The sequence below is a fragment of the Babylonia areolata genome, chromosome 18 (assembly GCF_041734735.1).
Source record: "Babylonia areolata isolate BAREFJ2019XMU chromosome 18, ASM4173473v1, whole genome shotgun sequence".
Lineage (NCBI taxonomy): Eukaryota > Metazoa > Mollusca > Gastropoda > Neogastropoda > Buccinidae > Babylonia > Babylonia areolata.
Window position 1 is genome coordinate 11,393,131 of NC_134893.1, and position 24,361 is coordinate 11,417,491.

Genomic DNA, 24,361 nt, shown 5'->3' on the forward strand with positions numbered 1-24,361 from the left:
ACACACACACATGTACACACAGGCACACTAATCCAAGTAATGAATTTTAAAATATTTTTTTTGCTTTATTATTAACATGAAAAGTATTTCCTAACAGTTACATGATCATGTTTAAATGACAGCTATTCCTGACAGTTCTCTTTGCAAAAAGCAAAAAAATAAAAAAATTAAAAAAATAAAACAAACAAACAAACAAAACTGCTTCCAGACATTGCAATTCAGGCATTGCAATGTACATGAAACTGTTTTCTAATACAGCTATATATCATGTTTTTGTGTCATCACTATTTACTGAGACTACTATTTCCACCATTACCTGCCCATTGTTGGTGATGGCCCATACACTGAGGAAGTCTGGTGGTTGCCCTGGTAACAACTGGCCTCCTACAGCTATGTCGATGAAGCACTCACTCTTTTCCACCACCTCCATGTCAGACACCTATGTAATGAAACGTGTCCAAAGTTGTCACATTCTCATGTATAGCCGTGTACCTGAGTGGTATTATTAAAGAAGGGGATGGTAAAAAGAATTATTGATGATTTACTGAATTAAAGGAGAGAAAAGATCTATGCGCAGGCCAGGGGCATATAGCAGGCCAGTCACAAAAGGGTCTTCTATTGTTTCATTACAATATTAAGTAAAGAAGAAGAGATAAGAGAAGATGAGGAGATAAAGAGAAAACAGTGCACTGATAAGACACAAGTAAACAAATGTCATTAAGTACATGGCAGGAATGCAAATGAATAGTACAGCATATGTATACATATCATATGGAAAGACTAACCCTCAGTTTGGGATAAGCAACAACATAAGATAAGATAATGCACATGAAGACCAAACACTGACATCAAATATTTCTAATACATTTGAATATTGTAGATAAAGTGGTTAAAGCTAAGTGTGATTTAGTGAAAGTACACTGACAGTATAGATTTAAGTAAAGCTCATACTGTGTCAAAGTGACTCAAATGAATCAGTTATCACATAGCACTATACTGGAGTAAGCCGTATAGGAGAGAGCATAACCGCTAAATTACAATGAACAGACTGTGATACATACCAGTTGGTTTTAACCAATAAATGATATTAATCCAACACTATCTTGTAATTGCCACAACAGAATACTACACACATCTTAGAGTACTGAGCACACTGCAACTGTGAAACACTGTAGCAGTACAACTGATATCAGCATGTAAAAAAGATAGGATCAGTGGCTTTGATATGATACTGGCAAGCTGAGAGACCAGATAGTTGGTGCTCAATACAAAGATTTGCAGAACCACCATGGCTTAACCATTAAGTAGTGAATGAACCTGCACAAGTAATCCATTGCATCAAAGCTAAATATCAACATACCAAAGCTTGTGTTCAACATTTAAATCTCCTCCACCGAAGCAGGATAAGTAACCTAACCTTCATCAATGACAGCAAATGAGAAAGAATGCGTCATTCAGTTGAACATTCTCGAACAAACTATCAGTGTCCAGAGATGTCACTGACTGTGATGTTGAAAAGAATCAAATGGAATACAGCTACAAGGATATGACGACATGGCGATTTTCTAGATCAATCATAGCCGAGCTGTGACTACATGTCAAGCAATAGTTAACTGAACAAAGCAATATCAACATACTCATATGAACGCAAGTACTGTGTCAAAGAATACAATTTACAAATCATCAGCACATTTTACACACAGTACTTACAGTGATATGGCGATGACGCTAGCCATTGCGGGAACACACACAACACACACTTCTTACAAAACAGCAAGACAGAGAGAGAAAGAGAGCAGGCTCTGGCCAGTGACTGGCCAGTGATCAACCACTCCGTCTATTTATGCAAGTTAAGCGAACTGCAATGATGCTAGCGTGGCCCGTGAAGCGAAAGGTCCCCAAGCAGGCTAAATCTGATCAGAATTGTGTTTGTTACATGGCGTTCAGTGATAGATTTCTAAATGATTCCTGAACTGATTTATGTCAGATTGGTCACAAAAGAAACAGCTCAACACCTACTTTCTAATGAGTATAAAATGAAATGTTGATAAATTAAGATGCATTTATAATCTTAATTTATGTCACCTGGAATGGGTCAGTTTTAGCGAGCTTGTCGCTGAAAATTACAAACTGCGTTAAATCAGTTTGACATAGGCAAACACAAATGGAATAGATTTAAAGATGGAATTGCACAGCGACGATTCTGCCAGTATATAATACTTGTAGTTTACTGATCCGACGAAAGAGATATCTGATTAAATACGGTGTGACAGAAGCGCATATTTCAGCTCAACCAATGATGTACAGCGACATTAGTTGTGGAGTGGATGAGTGATGAGAAGGACAAAATGACGTAATCTTAGCGTCAGTTGAAAGCTTTAGACTGACGAACAATTTAACTGAAATCAAGCATGCTTCTAACTGATTAAAGTGTGTGGTAAGCACAACAAATATAATATTACAGTGAACTATACAGAGACTTGATTTAATAAATGGTTAGGAGCAGTTGTTTAAGAGGGGATTTGCAATCAAATCAGGAATGGTGTCACACATTCTGTGCGGGTCATTGGAGACCGGCGGTTAGTTGCGAAAAAGGCGTCTGCTATACAGCTTGTGCATGAAGCAGTTTTTGAAGCCAGCTGAGCGCGCTTGGCTACAATAATAGTCCATCATGTCCAACTGTGTCTACCAGAACAGCAGAGGAGGCATCTGCTGTCCTATCTGGGATAAAATTTGATTATAGTGGAGAGTGTCCTGCCCAAGGTACACTGCTACTCTTTTGGCCAAGAAGGTTTTTGGACAGTCAATGTTGGGATGGTTCCCAAAGGCCAGCTAACTCCCTAGACTGCAGCAGTAAGTGCCAGTTCAATCCTGCCTCATAATTTCAGAAGTCATAGTCCTTCAAAAAACACGAAGCTATAAATGACTTTCCACTGCAGGGGAGAAACCACTGATCATACAGCTCTCACTTTGCTGTTGGCTCAACTATAAGCTTTTGTCAGTCTGTGAATGTGATATAAGCCAGGTTTTGGGCCTAGAAAATATCATGACGTACTAGTATAACTAACATTCACGCAAGCTTCACAGAACTTTAACTTTGAGAGAGAGAGAGAGGAACCAGGAGAGGTCTCTTGTTTAGATTTTTACATCATTCACAGCCATTCTAGAATTTTGATATAAGACGACAATTTTGTGTTTGTGCATGTGTGTGTGTGTGTGTGTGTGTGTGTGTGAGTGTGTGTGTGTAAAATAAAATTTTAAAGTTCAACTGCTAAAAACTGTAAACTGAAATTGAATAGTGGTGACATGAATATTCAACTGAAACACAACACAGAAAACCTTACTATAGCCCATTTATTGGTGGCAGTGTACCGACAAAACCGTATCCATTTGCGCTTGCGTACACATGAATTCCAGCAGCTTTCTGGTGTCCAGCGGCCATTGAAATTGATGGAATATTGCCAACCCTGAAATGGAAATAAATTACAAAGAATATTTCTTTTTAATCATATTTTATGTTGTTTGCTTACTTTAGGGTTAGGGTTAGGAGGGGGGATGTCATCAAACCACCATAGCCATTTCAAGGCTCTCAAAATGAGCTTAGAAGCACAGGACTTAAAACTCTGGCAATGCTTAATTACTATTCAACAATGGTAGTTACGTTTAAAATATAGTTAAAAAAAAACAAAAAAACAATAACATATCATTAGAACTGAAAGACTTTAATCGGGAATACATTTGCTACACAAAAATGTGCCTTTTTTGATGATTCTTTGAGTTGGGTGTTTTGGTAGGGTTTTTTTTTTTTTTTGGAGGGGGGGGGGGGGGGCATGGAGGGGGATGTTTTCTTTTGTTTTTTTTTTAGCTGAAGGTAAAACATTTTCCCCAAACCAAAACAAATCATGTACCCCTCTGTCAGTACAAATTTCTCCCTGGAGATTTTCATCAATGAACCAGTCTCCCTCCCAGTCCCAGTGAGCAGAGGGCAGCCTGATGCTCTCCTTGGGCAGGTAGACATCTCCATGTTCATCACTCCATGCACGTCTGTCTGTTGGCAGCAAATTGGAGCTGTGGAACCCACTGAATGGGGACCACCTCTGCAAACAAGGAAAAATAAAGCAATGGTTGGAACTGTCTTTCTGTGTATACATTAATCAGCCTGAAATATGCAGAGCGGTTCAAAGCACAAATTATTCTCTAGTCTCAAACCACACAAATTCTCCATGTCATCAGTGGGGCTCAAACTGACAAGAAGAACCTTCTATGTCTGCTTATTTTACTACCAAACAGACACCAATGCTGATCCTATTGTACAAAAGGGCTGCATGAGAAAGCATGAAGAACATGATGTCTGATGACGATGTAAAAAGCATAAAGTAGTACTGTTGTACCAGATAACACACAGAGTAATTAGTTACTCATGAATTTTCATTTCTCTTTCTCTTTCATTTAAAACTTTAGGCTTTTTTAAACAACACCATGAAACAAGCAAGTAATAATCATAATCAGTGAACATGCATACACACACACATACACACACACACACACATCCCACAAAAGCATGTGCATGCAAATGCACAATTCAAACCATCTGTCACATCACAGTCGACAGTCACACACTCAGAAACACATCGTCAATCACATCTGATCCACCACATGACCATATATACCAATCATTTCATTCCTGTTTTACTGTACCTGATTTTCATAGGTTGTCCCTGGTACTCTGATGGGCACATCACTAGCCAGAACAAACAAACAGACACGATGATCATGACCAACTGCCCAGGCACACCAGTCACTGGCAGCTAGTCTCTTTACTCGCACGCCACTTTCACTAGTCAGCTGGCGTATGTACCGCTCTGAAGCACACACCGTGAACACATTGCCGTTGCGGTTGCTTATCCAAAATCTTGGATCCTTCATGGCTTACTGGTAGCCACAACTTGTCAGAGATGAAGATGTTGCTGACATTGAAATATATGCAGAGAAGGCTTGCTGTGTGCTCTGAGAAGTTCTGAAAACAGAATAAATATATATAATAATAAACAAAACCTTTTGGTTCTCAGTCATTAACTTGACTAAATTGATTTTTTTTTTAAATTCAAGTTTATTCAAATATGTTTTTGTTTTTTTACAAAGAAAGTGATGGCATACACCTGGCTGAGAACTATTACACAATCTCCCTCACTTCTAAGTTCTATTCTGTGCAAACCCTTAGCACATCATATCCATCACAGCATTTCATACCTGCTCTATCATTTTCATTTGAAACCCACAATATCCTGTCTAATGTAAACAATGTTTTCTGGTATGCAAGACTCAACTCCTAACTATGATGCATTATATGTTGTGTTTTTTTCCTGTGATTTTGGTATGTTTGTTCACTAGGCAATCATTCAGTAGGTCATTTGACACCATGACCATGTTCGCAAAAGGATGTTACACAACATATTAAACTATGACTTCAAAGGTAAAGGCTGCTACAAGACCTATCAAACTATGGCTTCAAAGGCACAATTAAATACACAGATGGATAAGCAGTTTCTTGACCCGGTGTACCAGTGGAGCTGTCTTGGACAGTACTGTTGTCTCTGGGGAAACACTTTCAAGTTTCATCTCCCTGCATTACAGGAAGAAATTAGTATGTCCCAGTGATATCACACACACACACACAGAGAGAGAGAGAGAGAGAGAGAGAGAGAGATGCGTGCACATGCTTTGTGTGATCCAGTAATATCTATTCCATTGTTTGCAGTGAAAAGTTCTCATGACTAAAATGACGTATTGACTATTTATATACACGAGCTCTATCACAGATCAGTTACAAATCCAACCAAATGTTAGCATTCCTTCAAGCTATGATGTGTGTGGAAAAAATGATAATACAAATAAGAAGATTTAGACTGGAGGGAAATGCAGAATGTGTTGCTCTTACACTCATATGATCACGATCATACGAAGTCGTCTGCGAACGTCTCCTATTTGTAAACAACCCACGTGAACGGAAAAGGAAATTATAAACCTTTCGCGGACATCGGAACTCTCGTTCGGTATTTTCCGTGTTTCGGTGACAGATGAAGCACATCCCCCTTGAAAAAGTAAGAAATTATTGTAAGTGGACAGCAGTGTTTACTACACCATTGTCCACGAACAGCATATCTATCAAATAAATAGATAATTTCAAATGAGTCTGGTAGGTTTTATTTGCATTATGAATTTTCTAAACATGTTTCAGAATCTATAAATTTGACGGATGTAAGGAACTCCATTAAAGTATTCACCCATTCCTCATGACGGAAATTTGCCGAGGAAAGCCGAATTTTAACGAAGGGAGCTTCCTGGACAGGCTCATCACATGATTGAACTTTCTGAAGTCTAGAAGTGACTGAAACAGAAGATACAGTTGTCACATTTTTGATTGTCTTACGTATTTCACGTCTTCTGGTGAGTATTTTGATATGTGCTTACGTTAAATGCGTGAAGTTCTTGTCTGTTACAGTGTTGGGCAGATCATAATAACTTACGTCTTTTGTCGACAACTTGTTTTGAACCCAAACAAACCGCATCGTTTCATTTCAGATACTTCCTCTATGTCTTATGTAGTGGAAACTGAGCTGAGCAGACTATGGTGTGTTTTTTTGTTGTTGGTTTTTCAAGAAATCTTGGGTGGGTTTTTGCTGGAAAGTAATGCTATTACCAAATGTGTACGTGTGCCAACATGTATAAGAGCAGTGTGTACGTGTATTAAACTACAGTATGCATGCTATTGTTAAGCTCAGTCTCAACAACCCATTTCGACATTATTACTCATAATCATGGGATATCCACAGAATGTGTCCCAGATTTCATGTCTTTTTGTTCCATACAATAATATAATATAAACAGCCTCAGTATTGATACAGAACAAGCCACCTAAAGTAACCAGGTGGTTGTATGAGAAGCTTCTGAGTGCAGGACAATAACTAAATGTATCTCTGATGATGCATTGATGTGTACATCTATATATATGTGTTTTCTTTTTGTTTTGTTTTTTTAAGAAAATGTTATGCTTGAAACCAACAGTATAAATGAAACATGGAGTGAAGACAAAAAAGCATGCAAAGATTGGAAAAGAGGTCAGGGGAGGGTTGACATTGGGAATGGATATATCTTGTAAAAATAAAATAGTATGTTCTTATAACTTTCATCAGCTTCTGTCTTCATTTTCAGTATAGAAATGAATAGTAGGTTAGTTATATGTGATTGTCTCTTCCAGTTGGAGCCTTTATATTGATACCAGTCAATGATGATACATCCGTTGTAGTGTGTGTGTGTATATATATATATATATATATATATATATATATATATCTTTTTTTTTTTTTTTTTTCTTTTTTTTTTTTTAAGGTCCTTCAGGGAAGAGACAGCCCAAATGAGCAAACCAAGACTAGAAATCTTGTACCTTCTAGGAGACATGGTTGAAGCTTGTCAGGGAAGATTTTCTGTCATGACTATGACTGGATGAGTGGGTGTTGCCTGCTTCTTTGTATGAACAGTCGCCTGGTGACACAGTTTCTTAATCTTAATAGCATCATTAAAAAAATAGATAGATAACAACCAGTCACCAAGCTTGATCATTTTTACAGTACTTTACAAAATGTATTGACATGTGTCAGCTGTCATTAAAGTTTCTTTTTAAAAGTTAGATCATATAATGATTTATGAACACAATCCTGGAAAGTGAAAATATGGATATTTTGAATTTCTTATTCAAGTTTTTGTATTCATGAAGATTACTGATTAGTCATCCAGTTGGTAGTCTCTCACTCACCCCTTTAGGGTTTGCTTTTCCATTATGAGCCCCCGTTTGGATTTATAATTACATATTCAGGCCACCAGATCAACTGGTCCCACACAGAATGCCCCAAAGAGGTTTCACACCTTCACTTCCTGCTTTACGCACAAAGCTTGAAAAGATTGTGGGGCGGGGTGTGTATGTGTGGTGGGGGGGTGGGGGGGGGGGGGTTAAGCAATCCTTGTGCAAGTCATGTGGAGATCTTCTATAGCGTTTCTACCGCTGTTGCAAGGATAGTTTAGCTCGGCCTTGTCAAGCTTGCCAAGTCTCACCCGTTCCCTTCCCTCCCGCTGCGGCCGAGCGTGAGCTGCAGCTGAAAGAGAAAAAGAAGGGACCCTCGTTTCACGCTGCAAAAACTGTACAGCTGCATATCGTACAAAGTTATAAAACAGGCCCGACACAGGAAAAGTTTGAAAGTAATTTACACGGCTAGAATGCAACCACACATATTAATTTTCGTTCTAATGAATAATAAAGAACATCTTCAACAGATAACACCTCCACAAAGTGAATGTATTTTGTGTTTGGAAATAAGGTTACGCATGACATGATACAGTTTGCAGCTCATGCATGAAACTTAAAAAGAGAGCAAAGGGGGATCTGTCAGTTATCCGGGTAAAAGGAGCTTCATTAAAGTATACAAAACACCATAGGGTCTTTGCAATTTATAGCTGAGGAACTCCAACACATTGTTAATGTTATTGGTTTTAGATACAGACTATTACTACACTGTTTTAAACTTTCACACACCCCTTTCTACTCACTTTCTCCCTTTTCCAGTTTTTTTTCTGTTAATTGGTGCCACAGTTTTAATGAGTTTTTCTTCTATATAACATCACTCAGTTGTTTGTGATGATGTTTGTTGTTTTTTTACAGACCTTCTTTTAACTAGATAACAGACCATGGCTGAAAATCCACCAGCTTATCAAGATGCAATGAAACAGCCACCCGGAGGTAAGTACAAAAATGGAATTAAATTTTTTTTTTTTTTTTTTTTTTAAGAAACGTTTGTTTATTTGTTACAGTTGTAGAACAGTTAGAACAATTAGGGCTGTTTTGTTGTTAATTAGTTCACATTATATCTGAACTATTGATAGTCAGAATTGTAAATTTACTTCTTGCTATCATCTCTGTGTGTGAAAACTCTCTCTCTCTCTCTCTCTCTCTCTCTCTCTCTCTCTCTCTCTCTCTCTCTCCCCCCCCCCCCTCTCCCTTTCGCTCTCTCTAACCTTCTCATTCACTAGTCTGTAAGTGTAACAGTTCATGCTGTGATAATTGCAATTTATGAAGATCTTTTATGTCTGCCAGGTGATTATTTGCTGTGCTTTGATGTTTGCAAAGCATTTAGGTCAATTGACAAATGATCATAATTGTGTTTTGCTTTGTTGTTGTTTTTATAATACTGATAATTTGGTAATGATGTTATTTCTAGTTAATCCAGCAATAAATACATATTGATAATGTGATAGGGAGGACCATTTTTCCTTTGGTAAATAAGGTATCTTAAAAGAAATGATTATTTCATATTGTAAGCTATAAAAAAAATAAAGAAAGAAAGAAAAAAAAATAGTGGTACTCACTGTTTAAAAAAAATAAGTGTTAAGAATAAAAGAATTAGGGGAAGGGACTTGTGATTTAAGAAAAAAGAAATTAGGGGAAGGGACTTGTGATTTATTTTTTATCTGCTATGTGATTTTTGCCTGATTTTCTTTTTCTTTCCAAGTTTTATCAAGCACTTCTTTTCTCAATTTGTCCTCTAGTGTACCAGCCTCAGCAGGCCTATGGAGCAGTTCCCCAGGGAGGCGGGTATGCCCAGGTGCCAGCCCAGGGTGGCTACGCACCACTGCCGTCCCAGGGTGGCTACACCCCCCTACCTCAGGGTGGCTATGCTCCTCCTCCACCCCAGCCTGCCGGCGCTACTCCCTCCTACCAGTACAACGTGACGGTGCAGCCTGCTGCTCAGCGAGTGGTGGTTGTCGGAGGATGTCCTGCATGCAGGGTAATTAAGAATAAGATTGAAATTTGAATACTATGCCGACAAGAATGATATCCCTGGTGGTAGTTGCTCCTTTTGTGCATGATTTTTCTGTTGAACTTGATTCAAACAACAGATCTCACAGAATGTGGAAGAAAAATAATGATACTCTAACTACTTGGCTGCTACACCCATTGAAAGGGAGATATTGAAATATTTGAATGTGTTCCGATTTGGCATAATTTGCCCATCCATTTCTTCTTATTTTGTTACGGACTTGTAGAGAACAATGGTATGTTAGATATTGCATGACAAATTGCCGTCTTCCCTAGTCACTCCATTCCACTAAATCACCACACCTCTTTGGAGGCTTAGTTTATAAATTGCCTTCTGATTGATTATTCCATTAAAAAGAAAGAAGGGTGTTTACAGATGTAGAAAGGATGCCTATCATGGAATTATATAGTTCTGTAGCATTTCATAGTTTATATCTTTTTATGAGATTTGCACTATGAAGTAGTTTTGTATCTTTAATGGAGATTAAGATTTTTTTTTTTTTTTTTTTTATGTTGACTACTCTTGTAATAGTTAACTGTAAGCTAAGCATTGTTAGATTTTGAGCAGACCTGTTTACAGCTTTTTAAAAAAGGCAAACAGAAAAAATGCTGGTTGTAAGAAGCTAGATTCTTTGTATGGTTTATCATATGTCTCTCAGATTGTCTTTGTGTGTTTTGTATTCTCACAAATAAAAGGGTCTTGTTTTTTCAGGTTGGCGTGCTGGAAGATGACTTCACCTGTTTGGGAGTGCTGTGTGCTATCTTGTTTTTCCCTATTGGGATCCTCTGCTGCCTTGCCATGCGCCAGCGTCGCTGTGCTCACTGTGGCGCTGTCTTTGGTTAATCATGACCCAGAGCCTTCTTTTTTTTCTCTCTTGTTACCACCTCTGCTCTGGCTATGGTGTCCCAGTTTATGGAAAAAAAAAATAAATAAAAGAATATAACAGCAAGTGCCTGTCAGGTCTTTGCCTGGACAATTTTGAAACCTTACCTTGAATTATTCTGGGACAGAAATAACAGAAAAAAATATGTGTACTTTTTTCAAGTAATTATTGACTTTTTTTCTTCCATATGACTTTTTTTTTTAATGAAGTACCAGTATGATCATCGTATTAATGCAGCTTATGATTATCTTGTGAATGTACCTTTAAAATCGATGTAACACCATTTAGATTGATATTTTATATCTAGTGAAACCTCTTTGGAGCATAAACTTTGAAATAATTCTCTTTCTTATATTTTGTGAAGCACTTAGATTTGTTTAACGAAAAAAACTTAGCCGTATGCAGTGCACAGGAACAGGTGTCGAGATGGCTGCCGGAAAAAGAGGGCGCTAGCTAGCGGGACAAAGAGGAGTTTACCTACTTCCGGGAGGTTATCGGCCGTAGTTGCTTTCATTTTCTCAAAATAAGCGGATAGTAGTTTGCACAGGACAGGAATGTCAGACCCCTGCCGGAGTCTGCACAAGTTGGGTCACGGTAAGTATGTTATTTAAACGTAATTTTAGATAGAAAATTTCCGTTTTAGAGCAGTTGTCACAAGAATGAGATATCATTTTCAAGCTAAATCAGTAAATGCTTTTTTGTCTCAGTTCTGTGTATATAGGGAATAGAGAAAGATTTAAAGATTTATACCTCCAGATCAGATCATTCACAAGCTACAGTGGCAATGTTGGACTTCATTGCAAATTCTGTTACTTCAGTCATTGTTTTGTGGTGTTTATTTTAAGCCCCAACCACCACAGTTGTACAAGAGTGAGAAACAGGATTCCTGATTTTTATAGTTGGAATGTTTATTTTTAATTCAACATTAAAGGATGCCAAAAGTAATAATGATCTGCTATAGTCAGTTCTGTAGGTATGTGGCAGAATTATGGTTAGACTTACAGACATTGGGAAATCCTGATTTAGAAGATATTTTTTGCATCATATTTTAGGTTCTGATTCATTTGTAACAATCAATTTATTTACAAGTAATGCATGGACGATAGAAATCATTGGACCGATTGGTTGAAAAGAAGTTTATTATTTTTGTATAGCAGATCTTGAGTATTTAGGAACCATTAGTTTATCGACAAGTAATATATAATCATGGCCAGTAGCTGTTCTGGTGAAGAAAAAGATTATTATTTAGGTGTGAGTTAGATAAGGTGAAAATCTTTTTTTTTTTTTTTTTTTTTTTTTTTAGACTTTACTACTGGACATTATTGCTTAGACTTAAATCTTAATCCCATGCAAGATTCACTGTAGTAAAAAAGCCCAGTCTTGGTCAAAATAACTTAATAATGTTACTGTATATAATTATGTCTATTTTTGTTGTTGATTTGTGTGAGGTTTTTTGCAAAAAATGTCTGTTCAGATATTATAGTTCATTTCAGAATAAAATTCTGTTGAATAGTGAATTTGGAACTAAAAAGAGCTATGCACTTTTTGTTCTTTAATGTATTTGTTTTGCTTCTACATGTATGTCAATTTCATTTATTGATGAGGGAGTCAGGTGGATGATGGCAGAACAGGGTGACAGAACAGTTTAACCAAAGTACATGTCGCTAAAATCAAACTTAATTTCTTCAGACCTTTGATTTATCTGTATGCCAGTTACTTACGTCACTTGTCTTGCATCTTGTTCAGAATATAATGTCAAATGCAAGGGGCAAAAAAGTCCTTGAGCGAAAACTTAAAAATGAGCAGAATACAAGTTAGTAATAATACTGTTACGTTAAGATATGTCAAGAGCTACTTTACTTGATAGTGCTTAGAACATGTTGTATGTCAAGAGCTACTTTACTTGATAGTGCTCAGAAAATGTTAAAAGTCAAGCGCAGAAAAAAATATCCTTGAAATAAGGTTTGAAAAGTGTGGTGTTTATGCTAAGACTGTTTATTTCTGATTGTTGGATTGAAGCCTGGGTTTTGTTTTTGTTTTTTGTTTGGGTTTTTTTGTTTGTTTTTGTTGTTGTTTTTCTTTAGACCATAATAATATCAACTGAGGAAGTTTTTCCCTTTTTTTTATTTCTGAAGTTTTCTCATTTCATGTAAGTGGGACCACGTGTTATTTTTTTGTTTTTGTTTTGTTTTTTTATTAAGATTTGTAACATGACATTGACTTCATTCATATTCGCCTGGTAATTTCCCCCAGTTCTTATGTTGAGCATGAGAACAAGAAACTGTCTAGATTGATACCCAAATAATATATATTGCTTGTTAGATTTTTTTTTTTTTTTTTTTTTTTTTTTTTCCAGTTTTGTCCGCTTGAAGAATCATGTGTGTTTTTTTCAGCTTTGTATGTGTGTGTGTGTGTGTGTGTGTGTGTATTTTGTGGGTTTTTTTTTTATCCTCTGGTAGGGATGTGGCGTGATGGTCCTTCCCAGGACCAAATACTCAGTTTCGATGTCTTTTGACACTTCTTTCACAAGTTTGAAGGTCTTTGTGTATGTGTGTGTGTATGTGTGTGTGTCTGTGTGTGACATAGTTCTGTTTTGGGGCTCAAAGTCAAACAGATGGATCAAATCAAAACAGCTTCTCCTATGTTGCAACAAAGTAGGAAAAGGGAAATAATTGTTTCTGATGCTGATTCAACAGTTTTGTCTAATGTGCTCATCTGTAACCAGAGCAAACATAAGAAATTTGATATTGTACAGTTATGCTCACACTGTGAATGTATTTCATGAACTCTGGGGTGGAAATTGGGAAGAGTTGTTTGGAGAACCTGCATCACAGTTTTGTTGCATTACTTTGAAAGTAAAACTATGATTGGTTGAAGACAAAAGTAAAAATACTACTGGGTGACAGAATGTGCGGGGAGGGCGGTTGTGATGGCAGTGCTCTGGTTCAAATTATGCTCATCATTATTGAAATCAAACTTTTAAATGCTCTTTCAACTCCTAACCTGTCACCTAATCAGTTTGACATTTCTGTCTTTAGTTTATTTTGTTTTTTCTTTAATTCCTTCTTCTAAATCTCCAAACCTATCCCAACGGCCACATGTGTTTGCAGACATTCATAAAGTATGTGTGTAATGTAAACCTGATTTTGAAGTATGTTATATTGTTCAATAGTACCAGTCTTGTATATATATATATATGCATGTACATATGTATGCATGTATGCAGTTAAGGAAATTGCTGGTGCCATTTGTTATCCATTGCTGTGACTGCTGTTTCTCAACATGAATTGTCATTCCAGCTGTGATTTTTAAAAAGACAAGAAGCAATGAGGGTAACAAATTCCAGATGCCCCACTACACCATCTTTTCAACCCCTCCTTTCCCCTAATGCCCCCATCCCCCCAGCCTCACACACACTCCCATACCCATCCCCTTCATCTCCCCTCACAGTCAGTTTCAACACATATCAATTTGAGCATCATTTCATTGGTAGTTATGTTGGGTTCATGGGTGTCTTGAGTGAGTGTGTGTGTGTGTGTGTGTGTGCTGCTTTAAGGTGATGGTTTGTTTCTCTTTTTTTTATTTCCCAAAACAATATCGGACATTGTGAACTTGATCAACATCTTTGGTTCTCTGTGGATGCTGCTAAGGATGATTCGTGAAGAAAACCTGGTGGCAGCTTCTTCATATTAAAAAATGTTCTGGTTGTAGTGAACTGCACTGTTATATGCCAGTGCATTTACAATTTATCATATGTCATGCTTTAATAGTTTTCAATAAGTAAGATGTAATTTGATGCATGAAGACTGATTTATGTATTCATTCTGATGATATGATGTGAGCACTTTGTACAATTAAAGATTTGAATTTGTTGATTTTGTTTGTTTTTATTAAATTTCCATAAAATATGCATTCATTTTCAGTTAAAATTTGTTAGTCAGTCTTGGAGGCTAAACATTTATTAACTCTTGCATTCCTGCAGCATGGTTTTCCAGTTAACAGGACTTTCACCATTCATATCTGGAGTTTGCTGAGAATTCCCTCTTCTTACGGCATGGAAAATTGATTCATGTGGTAAGCGCTTTGAACTTCATGCGAGTCGCATCATCAGGGCATGTCATCTATCCGTGACAGGGTCACTAGTGGGGTTGTGTATGAATGGAATGGATGCCAGACAACCCCCTCCCTCTCCTCAGGCCGTGGCAAAATGGCCGCCACTACATTCTTGCCAATGGGCAGTGCTAGTGTAGACACACATATACAGAAAAAGGAATGTGTAGAAAATTAGGACTGACCAGTTTTCCTTGAGGTACTGAAACTGAAACTCATGTGGTAAGGACAACACCAGTAACAATTGTGACAGTTTTTCATGGATATGACCAGTAGTGTGGCACTGAGAAACATATGAGGCACTACTCAGTGAGTACCTGCTTGATGTGAATTCTCTGCAAGCAAAATGCTGTCTTGCATGTGGTACGTACTTGCATGCATTGTGTTCGACCCCAAATTCTCCTGTTTTACACCTGAGTGTCACCAGACATCTGTCTTATGTTGTCAACAGTGTCCAAGACAACTTTTCACATCAATTCTGAACACAACGGTATATGACAATAATTGTGTACCGTACTGAGTCACATTGCCTTAAGTCTCCAAAATAAATACCCTGTTACATACTTTCTTTCTCTTCTCTAAATCCAGGAATGAAGGGATTATATGTATCATAGGAATCTGGGAACAAGTGGAAGTAATGGTTCACAGAAAAATAGGAACAAAAGAGTTAACAGTTTCCTTGAATTTTTTTGTAATAATCCAGAATTATGTCACTCAGTATTTCAAAGTTTTAAAAATTCCATTTAAACCTTCGCTTCATCACTTTAATTTATTACAGTTACCTCATACTGTAACAAACATCCTGACATCAAATTCAGTTGGTGGGTGGTAACGCTGGTATTTGACACTAGTATTGCTGAGCCAGTCAATATGATACATTCACTTAGCTTTTAGGACATTTCCTGACAGTTATTTGGCTTTGTAGTTTTCTTTTAATGTCTAGGGTTTATTCTTTATATCTTGATGGCTCTTTCTTTCAAGCTCTGTACACCATTATGCAGACTATGAATAACCCAATGTGCCATGTATTTGTGAATGTGTGTGCATGGGCAAACATGTATGTGAGCTTGAGTGTGTATGTGCACATGTGTGTGTGAGACGGAGAATGGTATGAATGGTATTTGATAATTTTGTCAGATTCTCCTGTTGAACTAGGCTTATTACTTTTCCCCATGATGTATGACTCTTAACAGGTGATACATCAAAACCGATGGTTCTAAAAACATTGTTATTTTTTCTTTTCCACTGAAATGAAACGCGAGTTATTGGGGGGAAAAAAAATCATTATAGCTTTAAATATTATGTTTCACTCACATGCACACTGTCCTGTTATTTTCATGTTCACACTTAAAAAATAGATTACATCCCATCACCATAGGCATCACCTAATTGTGCAGCTTCTGGTTCATACATAACACAAAACCTGAAGAAAACAAACACAAATGAGCAATCCCAAGGGATGGCAGCTATTCTCAAGACAGAAGATAAAACGGCAATATCCCTAACTTTTTAACCTTCTTCAAGGTAAAAGAAAGTCATAAGGGCAACCTAACATTGATAGACCCCAATGAACTGCTGGCACTTGGTCAAAGGCAGACAGCCCGCTATGGATGAGAAAAGAGGACTTGCAAGAGTGGCATTGGGGCAATGCACCGAGAATTTTTATGTACAACACAGATGCGTTAGTAGGCTTGATAATGCCATTGAAATAGCAATAATGGTACTAATGGATACTTACATAGCACACTTTCCAGAAATCTGCTCAAGGTGCTTTACAGAATCTGTGGGTTTTTTTTACATAACACATTACATCAATGTTACAAACATTAAAATGTAACTAGCAGACTACACACACACACACACACACACACACACAATGCATACATACATTTAAACATACAATCAAGCACACAGCCTCCCTCCACACACGTGCATACATACAAACATACATGGAATTGTGCGCATATGCATGCGTGCGCGCGCACACACACATGATGACAATAGCGCACCTCCCCCCCCCCCCCACACACACCCCCCAAAAAAAAGAAAAAACGAAAGTCATCTGGATATATTTTCTTCTCTGGTGGCATCCAGTTTCTGTATGCTGAAGTAACCATGCACACCTAGTAGTGTGACCATAGTATCAGTAGCTCAAGGAGGCGTCACTGCGTTCAGTCAAATCCATATATGCTACACCACATCTGCCAAGCAGATGCCTGACCAGCAGCGTAACCCAACGTGCTTAGTCAGGCCTTGAGAAAAAAATAAAATGAAATTAAAATTAAAATAAAATAACAAAACAAAAAAAAGAATAAACAAAATAAAATTAAAAAAAATTAAAATAATGATAGATACATAAAAATATTACTACTAATAATAATAATATTTATAAGGCGCAAAATCTTGATGAAGCCAACTCTAAGAGCACGCGCGCGCGCGCGCACACGCACACACCAAAAAAAACCAAAAAAAAAAAAAAAAAACGATGATAATTTAGCAAATAAATGTAAAACATGCAGATGCAGATGCACATTCACACACACACACACACACACACACACATGTATAACAGATATGCAACAAACATGCACCCCGCTCCCTCCCCTCCCCTCCCCTCCTCCACACACTCATTTCTAGGCTACATATTGCAGCTTCCACAAACGTATTTATTTTGTGAATGTATTTTTGACAATTTCAAGATGTTATCTGCTATTGCAGGTTTGCTGCATAGTCCAATGGGACATTTGTTACAGTTGTTATAGTTGTTTGATGTCATGCAGCGTTCTTTCTTTTTTGCCTATGTCTCCCCCCCCCCCCCCCCCCCCCCCGTGCTCTGTATCTTTCCCCACAACAAACACACACGCGCACACACACAAACGTACCCACCATTCTTCACCCTCCGCCCAATACTGTCAACCTCCTTTTATTAATACTTTTTTATCTTAATTTTTTTCCATCTAATATCACTTGAAGTGGAAGACGGAAACCTGAAGACAACTCCTTCACACACACACAGACACACACAGAGGTTTTCGTGATAAGGGACGTAATCCCGTCAGCATCACAGGAGTCGACAGAAAAGGCATTTTTGGTCTGTTTTGCTTTGCTTTTGTTTCCCTAAAAATTAATCAAACCATAAAAGGAAAGTAGAAATCTTTTCCGTATTGTTAACTTTTTTTCCAGAGAAGGGAAAGGTGATATATTAACTTCGGGACTGGTTTGCTGCTGAACAGCAAATGTAGCAGACGAATGTACGGGAAGCACGAAGCATGAAAGACAAAAGTGTTTTTGTAACGGTTGGTACAACAGAATTCGACCAGCTGATAAAGTCAGTGACATCCGCAGATGTTTGTAAAGTGAGTTTGTGAAGGCAATACCACATTTATTCCCCTCCACTCCTTTGTGTGACTGACGGAGTGAACGTCCAGGCCTTGTTTTGTGTACACTGTTCTTCTTGAGGGGGAAAAAATTTGGATATTGCCCATCTGCAAGGGCAATACCCACGCTGGGGGTATATTACATTAAATCGGCTTATCCAGCACTGATCAGGCCACTACCGGAGTCCAGCACTATTGTATGGTTCCCATGTTGGCAAAAAGACATCGGCGCAATGGAGCTTTCCCAGCAAACTACCTGCTTCATAATGACATGACCCCCAGCTTCTCCACCAGGCTCTTTCATAGAGAACAATTCTCACCTCAGCAAGGTGAATAAAAACATCAGCGTGTGATGCTGTTCTGCATAGTGGAACCGGCACACCCTCAGTTGTACTTGATTTACCAGAAATCTGGTTGGCGAATGATAACACGACAGGACCCTGGTTGTGTTTCCACAAACATCACTGCTAACCATGCGAGACACACCAACAAGCCCATCTTCACCTTACCCCACTATCATAACGATCAACTGAAAAATAATTTCTTCATTGTGAAGATGGCAATAAAGTGGATCTTGCTGGTCAACAAATCCACCTACACAGAAAAGTTGCCAGGGACCATAAAACTGTGTGCAGATGTGTAGATCTGTTGTAGTACAAGAACCCCTGCCCTGTGTGTGTGTATGTGTGTGTGCAGAGTATGTAGTCAGGTTAATTTTATAATTATTACTTTATTAGCCTGGTTCATTCCAGTTTTATTTGTGTTTATCAGTGAATATTGTATAAAACATTCCCCACCCCACCCCTTTTTTTTCTTTTCCTTTTTTTGTTTTGTTGTTGTTGTTGTTGTTATAGGAGGAAGGTGGCAGAATGGTTAAGACGCTCAGCTGCCAATACAGAGAGTCCGTGAGGGTGTGGGTTCGAATCCCGCTCTCGCCCTTTCTCCTAAGTTTGACTGGAAAATCAAACTGAGCGTCTAGTCTTTCGGATGAGACGATAAACCGAGGTCCCGTGTGCAGCACGCACTTGGCGCACTGAAAAAGAACCCATGGCAACGAGAGTGTTGTCCTCTGGCGAAATTACGTAAAATGAAATCCACTTTCATAGGTACACAAATATGTAAGCATGCACTCAAGGCCTGACTAAGCGCGTTGGGTTATGCTGCTGGTCAGGCATCTGCTCAACAGATGTGGTGTAGCGTGTATGGATTTGTCCGAACGCAGTGACGCCTCCTTGAGAAAGTGAAACTGAAACTGTTGTTGTTTTTACACTATTAACACTAAAAAATATTATTAAAAAAAATCATTGAAGGGGGAGGGAATGGGGTGAACACAGTCCAAGGACATTCACTTTGTGGTCTAGGAGAGAGATTGATGAGGACAAAATTATATCCCCTGCTGCTGGATTATAGAGTTTCTGTATATCAAGAGGCAAACAGAGTAACAAATAGCACTGTTCTGTACATGCAAGTATGAAGAAAAATAGACCAAGTACATTTCAGTCAAAAATGGTTTTGTTGTGTAAGCCAACACTATTTCAATTAATGGACCGGACGGATCTGTCCTTTGTCTGAAGAAAATATTCAACAAATAAGCCCCAAGCAGACAACTTATATATATATATATATATATATAGAGAGAGAGAGAGAGAGATTATGTCAAATCAGACATGGATTCTCATTCTCATACAAGTTGTGTGTGCGTGTGAGACATCGCCAAGCATTTCAAGTCGGTTTTCAACTGCAGGTGCTGTGTGAGCTGGGCTACACCAAAGTGTTGCTGCAGACAGGACGGGGTCAGTTCCAGCCACAATCAGCACAGCTCAGTCACGACAGCCCTGCTGTTCAGTCATACACCTTCAAAGATTCCATTGCAGATGACATTGCTGCAGCTGACCTTGTCATATGCCATGCTGGTAAGTTAAATGTAAACGATGGGGTGGAGAGATACAGAAAATATTACTATTTATCATGTTATGTGGCTACCACTTAAAAATACAACAACTAACAGTTGTACTGGGAAAATGTTCTTGCAACAGTGTAGTGTCCTGATATTTTCTTAACACTATTTTATTCATTACACTACCGGTAATTATAATGCTTGTGATGTGATACTCAGATATATTCAGAGTATAGAAATTAAAACTTGTTTAGTTGTTCACCTCAGAATCAGCTACTGATAGTTCTTTTTGCTGCTGGTACGTACATTATCTGAAGATGATGACAGATAATGACACTGTTGACAGTTGCCATGATAACAGTGGTATTTGAAAGTATGAGGGATAATTTAGGCAATGATAAGTGGTTCCAGAAATGGGGCCATAGTTTTTATGTTGCCCAGTGAGCTTGTTTTTTTTTCATCATGGGTGTCATTGCTGTAAATGTATATCATATTCTTATCATTCACTTGTATTATACATAACTGCATATTTAATGCAACATTTTGTGATTGCATTTTTATTTTTCAGGGGCAGGAAGTGTCCTGGAGACACTAACTGCTGGCAAAGCAACACTGGTTGTCATCAATGATGAACTGATGGATAACCATCAAGAGGAGCTTGCAAAGCAATTACAACAGCTGCATCATCTCTTCTACTGTACTTGCAGGTGCGCATTAAAAAAAAATATATGAGAAAACTCATATGAGGAGTTTGTAAGAAACAAGACAAATTGATAATTGTAGCTTTTTTCCTTATATTATCATTTGGGCATTCCGGACATGTTCTATTAAATTCTAAGCTTGTGCCACTTCTCACATTTTCAAGGCTGGGATCAAAATTTACAATAAGTGCACTAAGCACATTTAATATGTATGAATCATGAATTATTTGTGATGTTTCAGCACTCTGCAACAAACATTGAAACAAGCTGATTTCACAACCCTGCAGCGGTACACACCTGGAGATCCTGCATTCCTGACACGCCATCTCCAGTCCCTTTTGCGTACACCAGCTGCAGTCAGTCAGACTCGGACATTTGTGTGCCATCTGTGCTGGATTGCAATGATTGCTGCTGTTTATGTGTGGACACCAGCTGGAGCCTTACTTCTTCTGTCACTGATTTTATGTTTTGGTGTGTTTGTTTTCTTTGGAAACATTGCAAGTTGCAGTAAAGAATGACTGGGCAGATTTGTGTGCATCAGTTGTGCTCCTTTGTGTAATGAATCCATGGTCTGATAGCATTTTCTTCAGTTCCTGACAGAGATGATGTAAATGTGATAGTTTTGCTAATGTCCACATGTACACTATACAGGAGTCCGTGTGTGGGGGTGGGCTGGGGTGGGAGGCACAATAGTATACAAAAATGTTCATGGAGGATGGTATCTTTCTATTTTTTATTAAGATGTATCACTGTTCATTTTCTACTATTCATTTTATCCAAGATATTTTATACCCACTTTCGTCTAGATTTCCATGGTGATTCCCCGATTATTTTTAGCGAGAACCATGTGCGCATGCGTATCTCCATTTCTTGTTTTTTCCAGGTCACTGAAAAGCTAAAATTTTGTCGTAGAAATCGCTGTCCTGACGAAAGGATTTTGAACATTTTCGATGACTATTTTTTGCAAGTTTACAAGATATATTTGGTTTACAGTTACACCCATTATTTGCTTTAGCATTCAATATTTACTTTGAGCATGTTTGTCACATCTCTGCCATTATGTATTTGAACTGACTGATTTATAAACTCTGCTGAAAAGTTGTCCTAACAAAGGCGGTGCAAACTCAGAAAAGCTAGTTACTGAGGTGGGCTGCCCATGATGTCGTATGACCTACTTTTCGCTCTGCAAGCGATGAAAGGTCCACCACAAAAGTGGGCCTGCAAATCCTCCCTCATAACGTATATTTTTTTTCTAAATCAGTGCCTCTGATATTCATTGTTCTAAGAAGAAAAAGAAGAGAAAGAAAGAAAAGCTACTGCTAAAGGTTATAGCTGACATGGAACCATCTTTTTAGATGGATCCAAAAAATTAATAAATCTGTGTATGTGAGAGAGAAAGAGAGCATATTTGCAAATTTTTGTCTCAATCATATCTGATGGAATGATCATTGAAACAATATCTCACTGCAAACTGACTGTATGGACAGTGAAAACTGTTTTGCAATGAGACCATTTTGCACTCAAGACATCATACATTCACACTGAGCTGTACAGTTCTAGTCAAGATTCAGAATGTGCTTTTGTTTTTCTTTGTCTTGAAAAACAAACATCATCATCAAAAAACAATGTCAACATTTTTGTACTGTATGATACTGATAACATTTTCTCATATTCAACTTTCTTCCTCCATGTGATAATATTTTTTACCAACATGTACTCACTACTTATTCTCAGATTCAGCACACACAACAAACTTTGAATCCAAAACAACACCCAAAAAAAGGTACATATTATTAAGATTTTTGATTAAAAATAGCGAAACATGTCCGACCAGCACGGAATGTTACTTCCGCTACATGATACAATTATATGCACATACAAACACAACAGCAACATAACTTTGTTAAAACCTTTAAATGGTGTCCACAGTGCCCATGAACAACCATACCATCACTTATACAACAGATAGCACACACACACAAACAGACGTAAGCAACAATGGAATTTGCAAGCAAGTGTTTGGCCATGACAGAGTTACTCTGAAAATATTGGTTCCACATAGACTGCAGTTATATCTAATCTTCCTTTGGGGTGCATGGTTGTGGATAAAGTCCCTCTTTGTTGCTTTTATAATTGTTCCGAAAAGAGTATCAATGCAAATGAAAACATACAGCTAAGGGTTCTGTTTTGACTGGAGTGAGAAAAGCATATTTTACAAATATTCACTAGCATTATACACCTAGTTCATAGAATGTAATACTTGACAAAATATTTCAGTGTCATTCCATACCGACTTTTTACTTTTCTAGCAAAAATGTCTGTATACATTTTAGTGATGTTCACTGGGAGCAAAAAGTTGACAAAATGACTGAAAGTCTCAAAGTTCATTGCACTTCAAATACATTAAAATGATAGAAATTAAACATTTTTAATGAAAAATCAATGATCAAAACAACCATATGACAGCACATAAATATTTCAAATAAAGTCTGCCATGGGTGTGCTAAGAAGCACCAGAGATGCAGACCCTGACATCAAGCACATATACAAACAACATACAGTAACTTGAGTTATACATGAAAAGAAGACAGAAATGGAGAAATCAACCCATGCACCATAAAGATGTTTGTCCCATAAATGACCAGCATCTTTTTTTTTTGTGATGCTTACTGGCACCAAACAAGAATACACTTCTTTCTGGGTGGACTGGAGACCCCTTGATAATGATTACACATTTCTTGCATTTCATGTCAAAATCAGGTTTCAGCTGCTCGACATACCCCCAGCAGTCTGATGACAAAATACTGGATTTCAACCAGTTTTTCAAATCTGTCACACTGGGGCCATCTATTAGCTGAGTTGACCTCTTTACATAGTATAAAGGGGGACATAATGGTATGACATAATGACCGTATCAACTATATTTACTAACAAACAACACATGCACACAAATCAATGATAATCAGCACATACACATACATGTATCAAACACATGCATAAAATCATGACTATGATACTCCATTGACATTCCCAGTACATTGATAAAAATGTATTTAAAGGCTTTGTGTAAAAAAATAATAATAAAAAAGTAAAAGAAATAAAGATCTTCAGTATGATTCAAACTGTTAGCATGTAATAGCCATTTTGGATAATTTATATGTAAACTAATGGGCTTTTTTTCTCTGCCCAGTCATCTCTCTAAGTGGCTTCATCCCAAGCCTCTTCAACCCCCCACCCCTCCACACTCTAAACAGCCACACCCAAGCTCACCTGCCACAGCCTCAGTCCCAGCAGTCCATTGAGAGCTATCAACACTAGGAAGCAATGTGGCCACATAGAAAAGTGGACTGCACCTGTGCAAAATCACTTCAGTGGTGTTCAGCACTATACTAATAAATGTTTTGTTGTGGAGTCAAACTGAGTGAGTGTTTCCCCTGGTGTGAAAACTGCCACCCTGTCCCTCCAGCAATAGTTCCCCATGAATCTGCCATTGCCAAAGATGTTAACAGGAACTCAACACAAGT

At 37.8% G+C, this 24,361-nt stretch overlaps 3 protein-coding genes across 4 annotated transcripts in view; 2 read left to right on the forward strand and 1 right to left on the reverse strand.

Moving 5' to 3' along the window:
* Positions 1 to 6,059, reverse strand: part of LOC143292437 (tectonin beta-propeller repeat-containing protein 1-like) — a 47,220-nt gene extending 41,161 nt beyond the window's left edge. Inside the window, exons 1-5 of one of the 2 annotated variants that reach the window (XM_076602711.1) lie at positions 5,563 to 5,581; positions 4,699 to 5,017; positions 3,909 to 4,097; positions 3,345 to 3,467; positions 317 to 439 (exon numbers count right to left, since the gene is read on the reverse strand). In XM_076602711.1, coding sequence (XP_076458826.1) covers positions 317 to 439; positions 3,345 to 3,467; positions 3,909 to 4,097; positions 4,699 to 4,926 — 663 coding nt within the window. In that variant the 5' untranslated portion in view covers positions 4,927 to 5,017; positions 5,563 to 5,581. Of the gene's footprint in view, positions 1 to 316; positions 440 to 3,344; positions 3,468 to 3,908; positions 4,098 to 4,698; positions 5,018 to 5,562; positions 5,582 to 5,938 lie in introns of those variants that run through there. The other variant, XM_076602710.1, reaches the window with a different exon arrangement.
* Positions 6,060 to 6,317: 258 nt separating this feature from the next.
* LOC143292438 (uncharacterized) lies at positions 6,318 to 14,624 on the forward strand. Its single transcript, XM_076602712.1, has 4 exons — positions 6,318 to 6,447; positions 8,714 to 8,791; positions 9,598 to 9,836; positions 10,581 to 14,624. Exons 2-4 carry the CDS (start codon positions 8,740 to 8,742, stop codon positions 10,710 to 10,712), a joined length of 423 nt encoding a protein of 140 aa, XP_076458827.1. The 5' UTR covers positions 6,318 to 6,447; positions 8,714 to 8,739; the 3' UTR covers positions 10,713 to 14,624.
* Positions 14,625 to 18,067: 3,443 nt separating this feature from the next.
* LOC143292440 (UDP-N-acetylglucosamine transferase subunit ALG13-like) lies at positions 18,068 to 21,362 on the forward strand. Its single transcript, XM_076602714.1, has 4 exons — positions 18,068 to 18,218; positions 19,984 to 20,152; positions 20,705 to 20,843; positions 21,079 to 21,362. Exons 1-4 carry the CDS (start codon positions 18,132 to 18,134, stop codon positions 21,353 to 21,355), a joined length of 672 nt encoding a protein of 223 aa, XP_076458829.1. The 5' UTR covers positions 18,068 to 18,131; the 3' UTR covers positions 21,356 to 21,362.
* The last annotated feature ends 2,999 nt before the right edge of the window (positions 21,363 to 24,361 follow it).

What these genes read in the sequence shown, in the direction of transcription:
- LOC143292440 (XM_076602714.1), top strand. Translation starts at nt 18,132, where the DNA reads ATGAAAGACAAAAGTGTTTTTGTAACGGTTGGTACAACAGAATTCGAC. An exon ending in CATCCGCAGATGTTTGTAAA is followed by an intron (nt 18,219 to 19,983) that starts GTGAGTTTGTGA and finishes TTTCAACTGCAG; the next exon opens with GTGCTGTGTGAGCTGGGCTA. An exon ending in CTCTTCTACTGTACTTGCAG is followed by an intron (nt 20,844 to 21,078) that starts GTGCGCATTAAA and finishes GTGATGTTTCAG; the next exon opens with CACTCTGCAACAAACATTGA.
- LOC143292438 (XM_076602712.1), top strand. Translation starts at nt 8,740, where the DNA reads ATGGCTGAAAATCCACCAGCTTATCAAGATGCAATGAAACAGCCACCC. An exon ending in AATGAAACAGCCACCCGGAG is followed by an intron (nt 8,792 to 9,597) that starts GTAAGTACAAAA and finishes TTTGTCCTCTAG; the next exon opens with TGTACCAGCCTCAGCAGGCC. An exon ending in GAGGATGTCCTGCATGCAGG is followed by an intron (nt 9,837 to 10,580) that starts GTAATTAAGAAT and finishes TTGTTTTTTCAG; the next exon opens with GTTGGCGTGCTGGAAGATGA.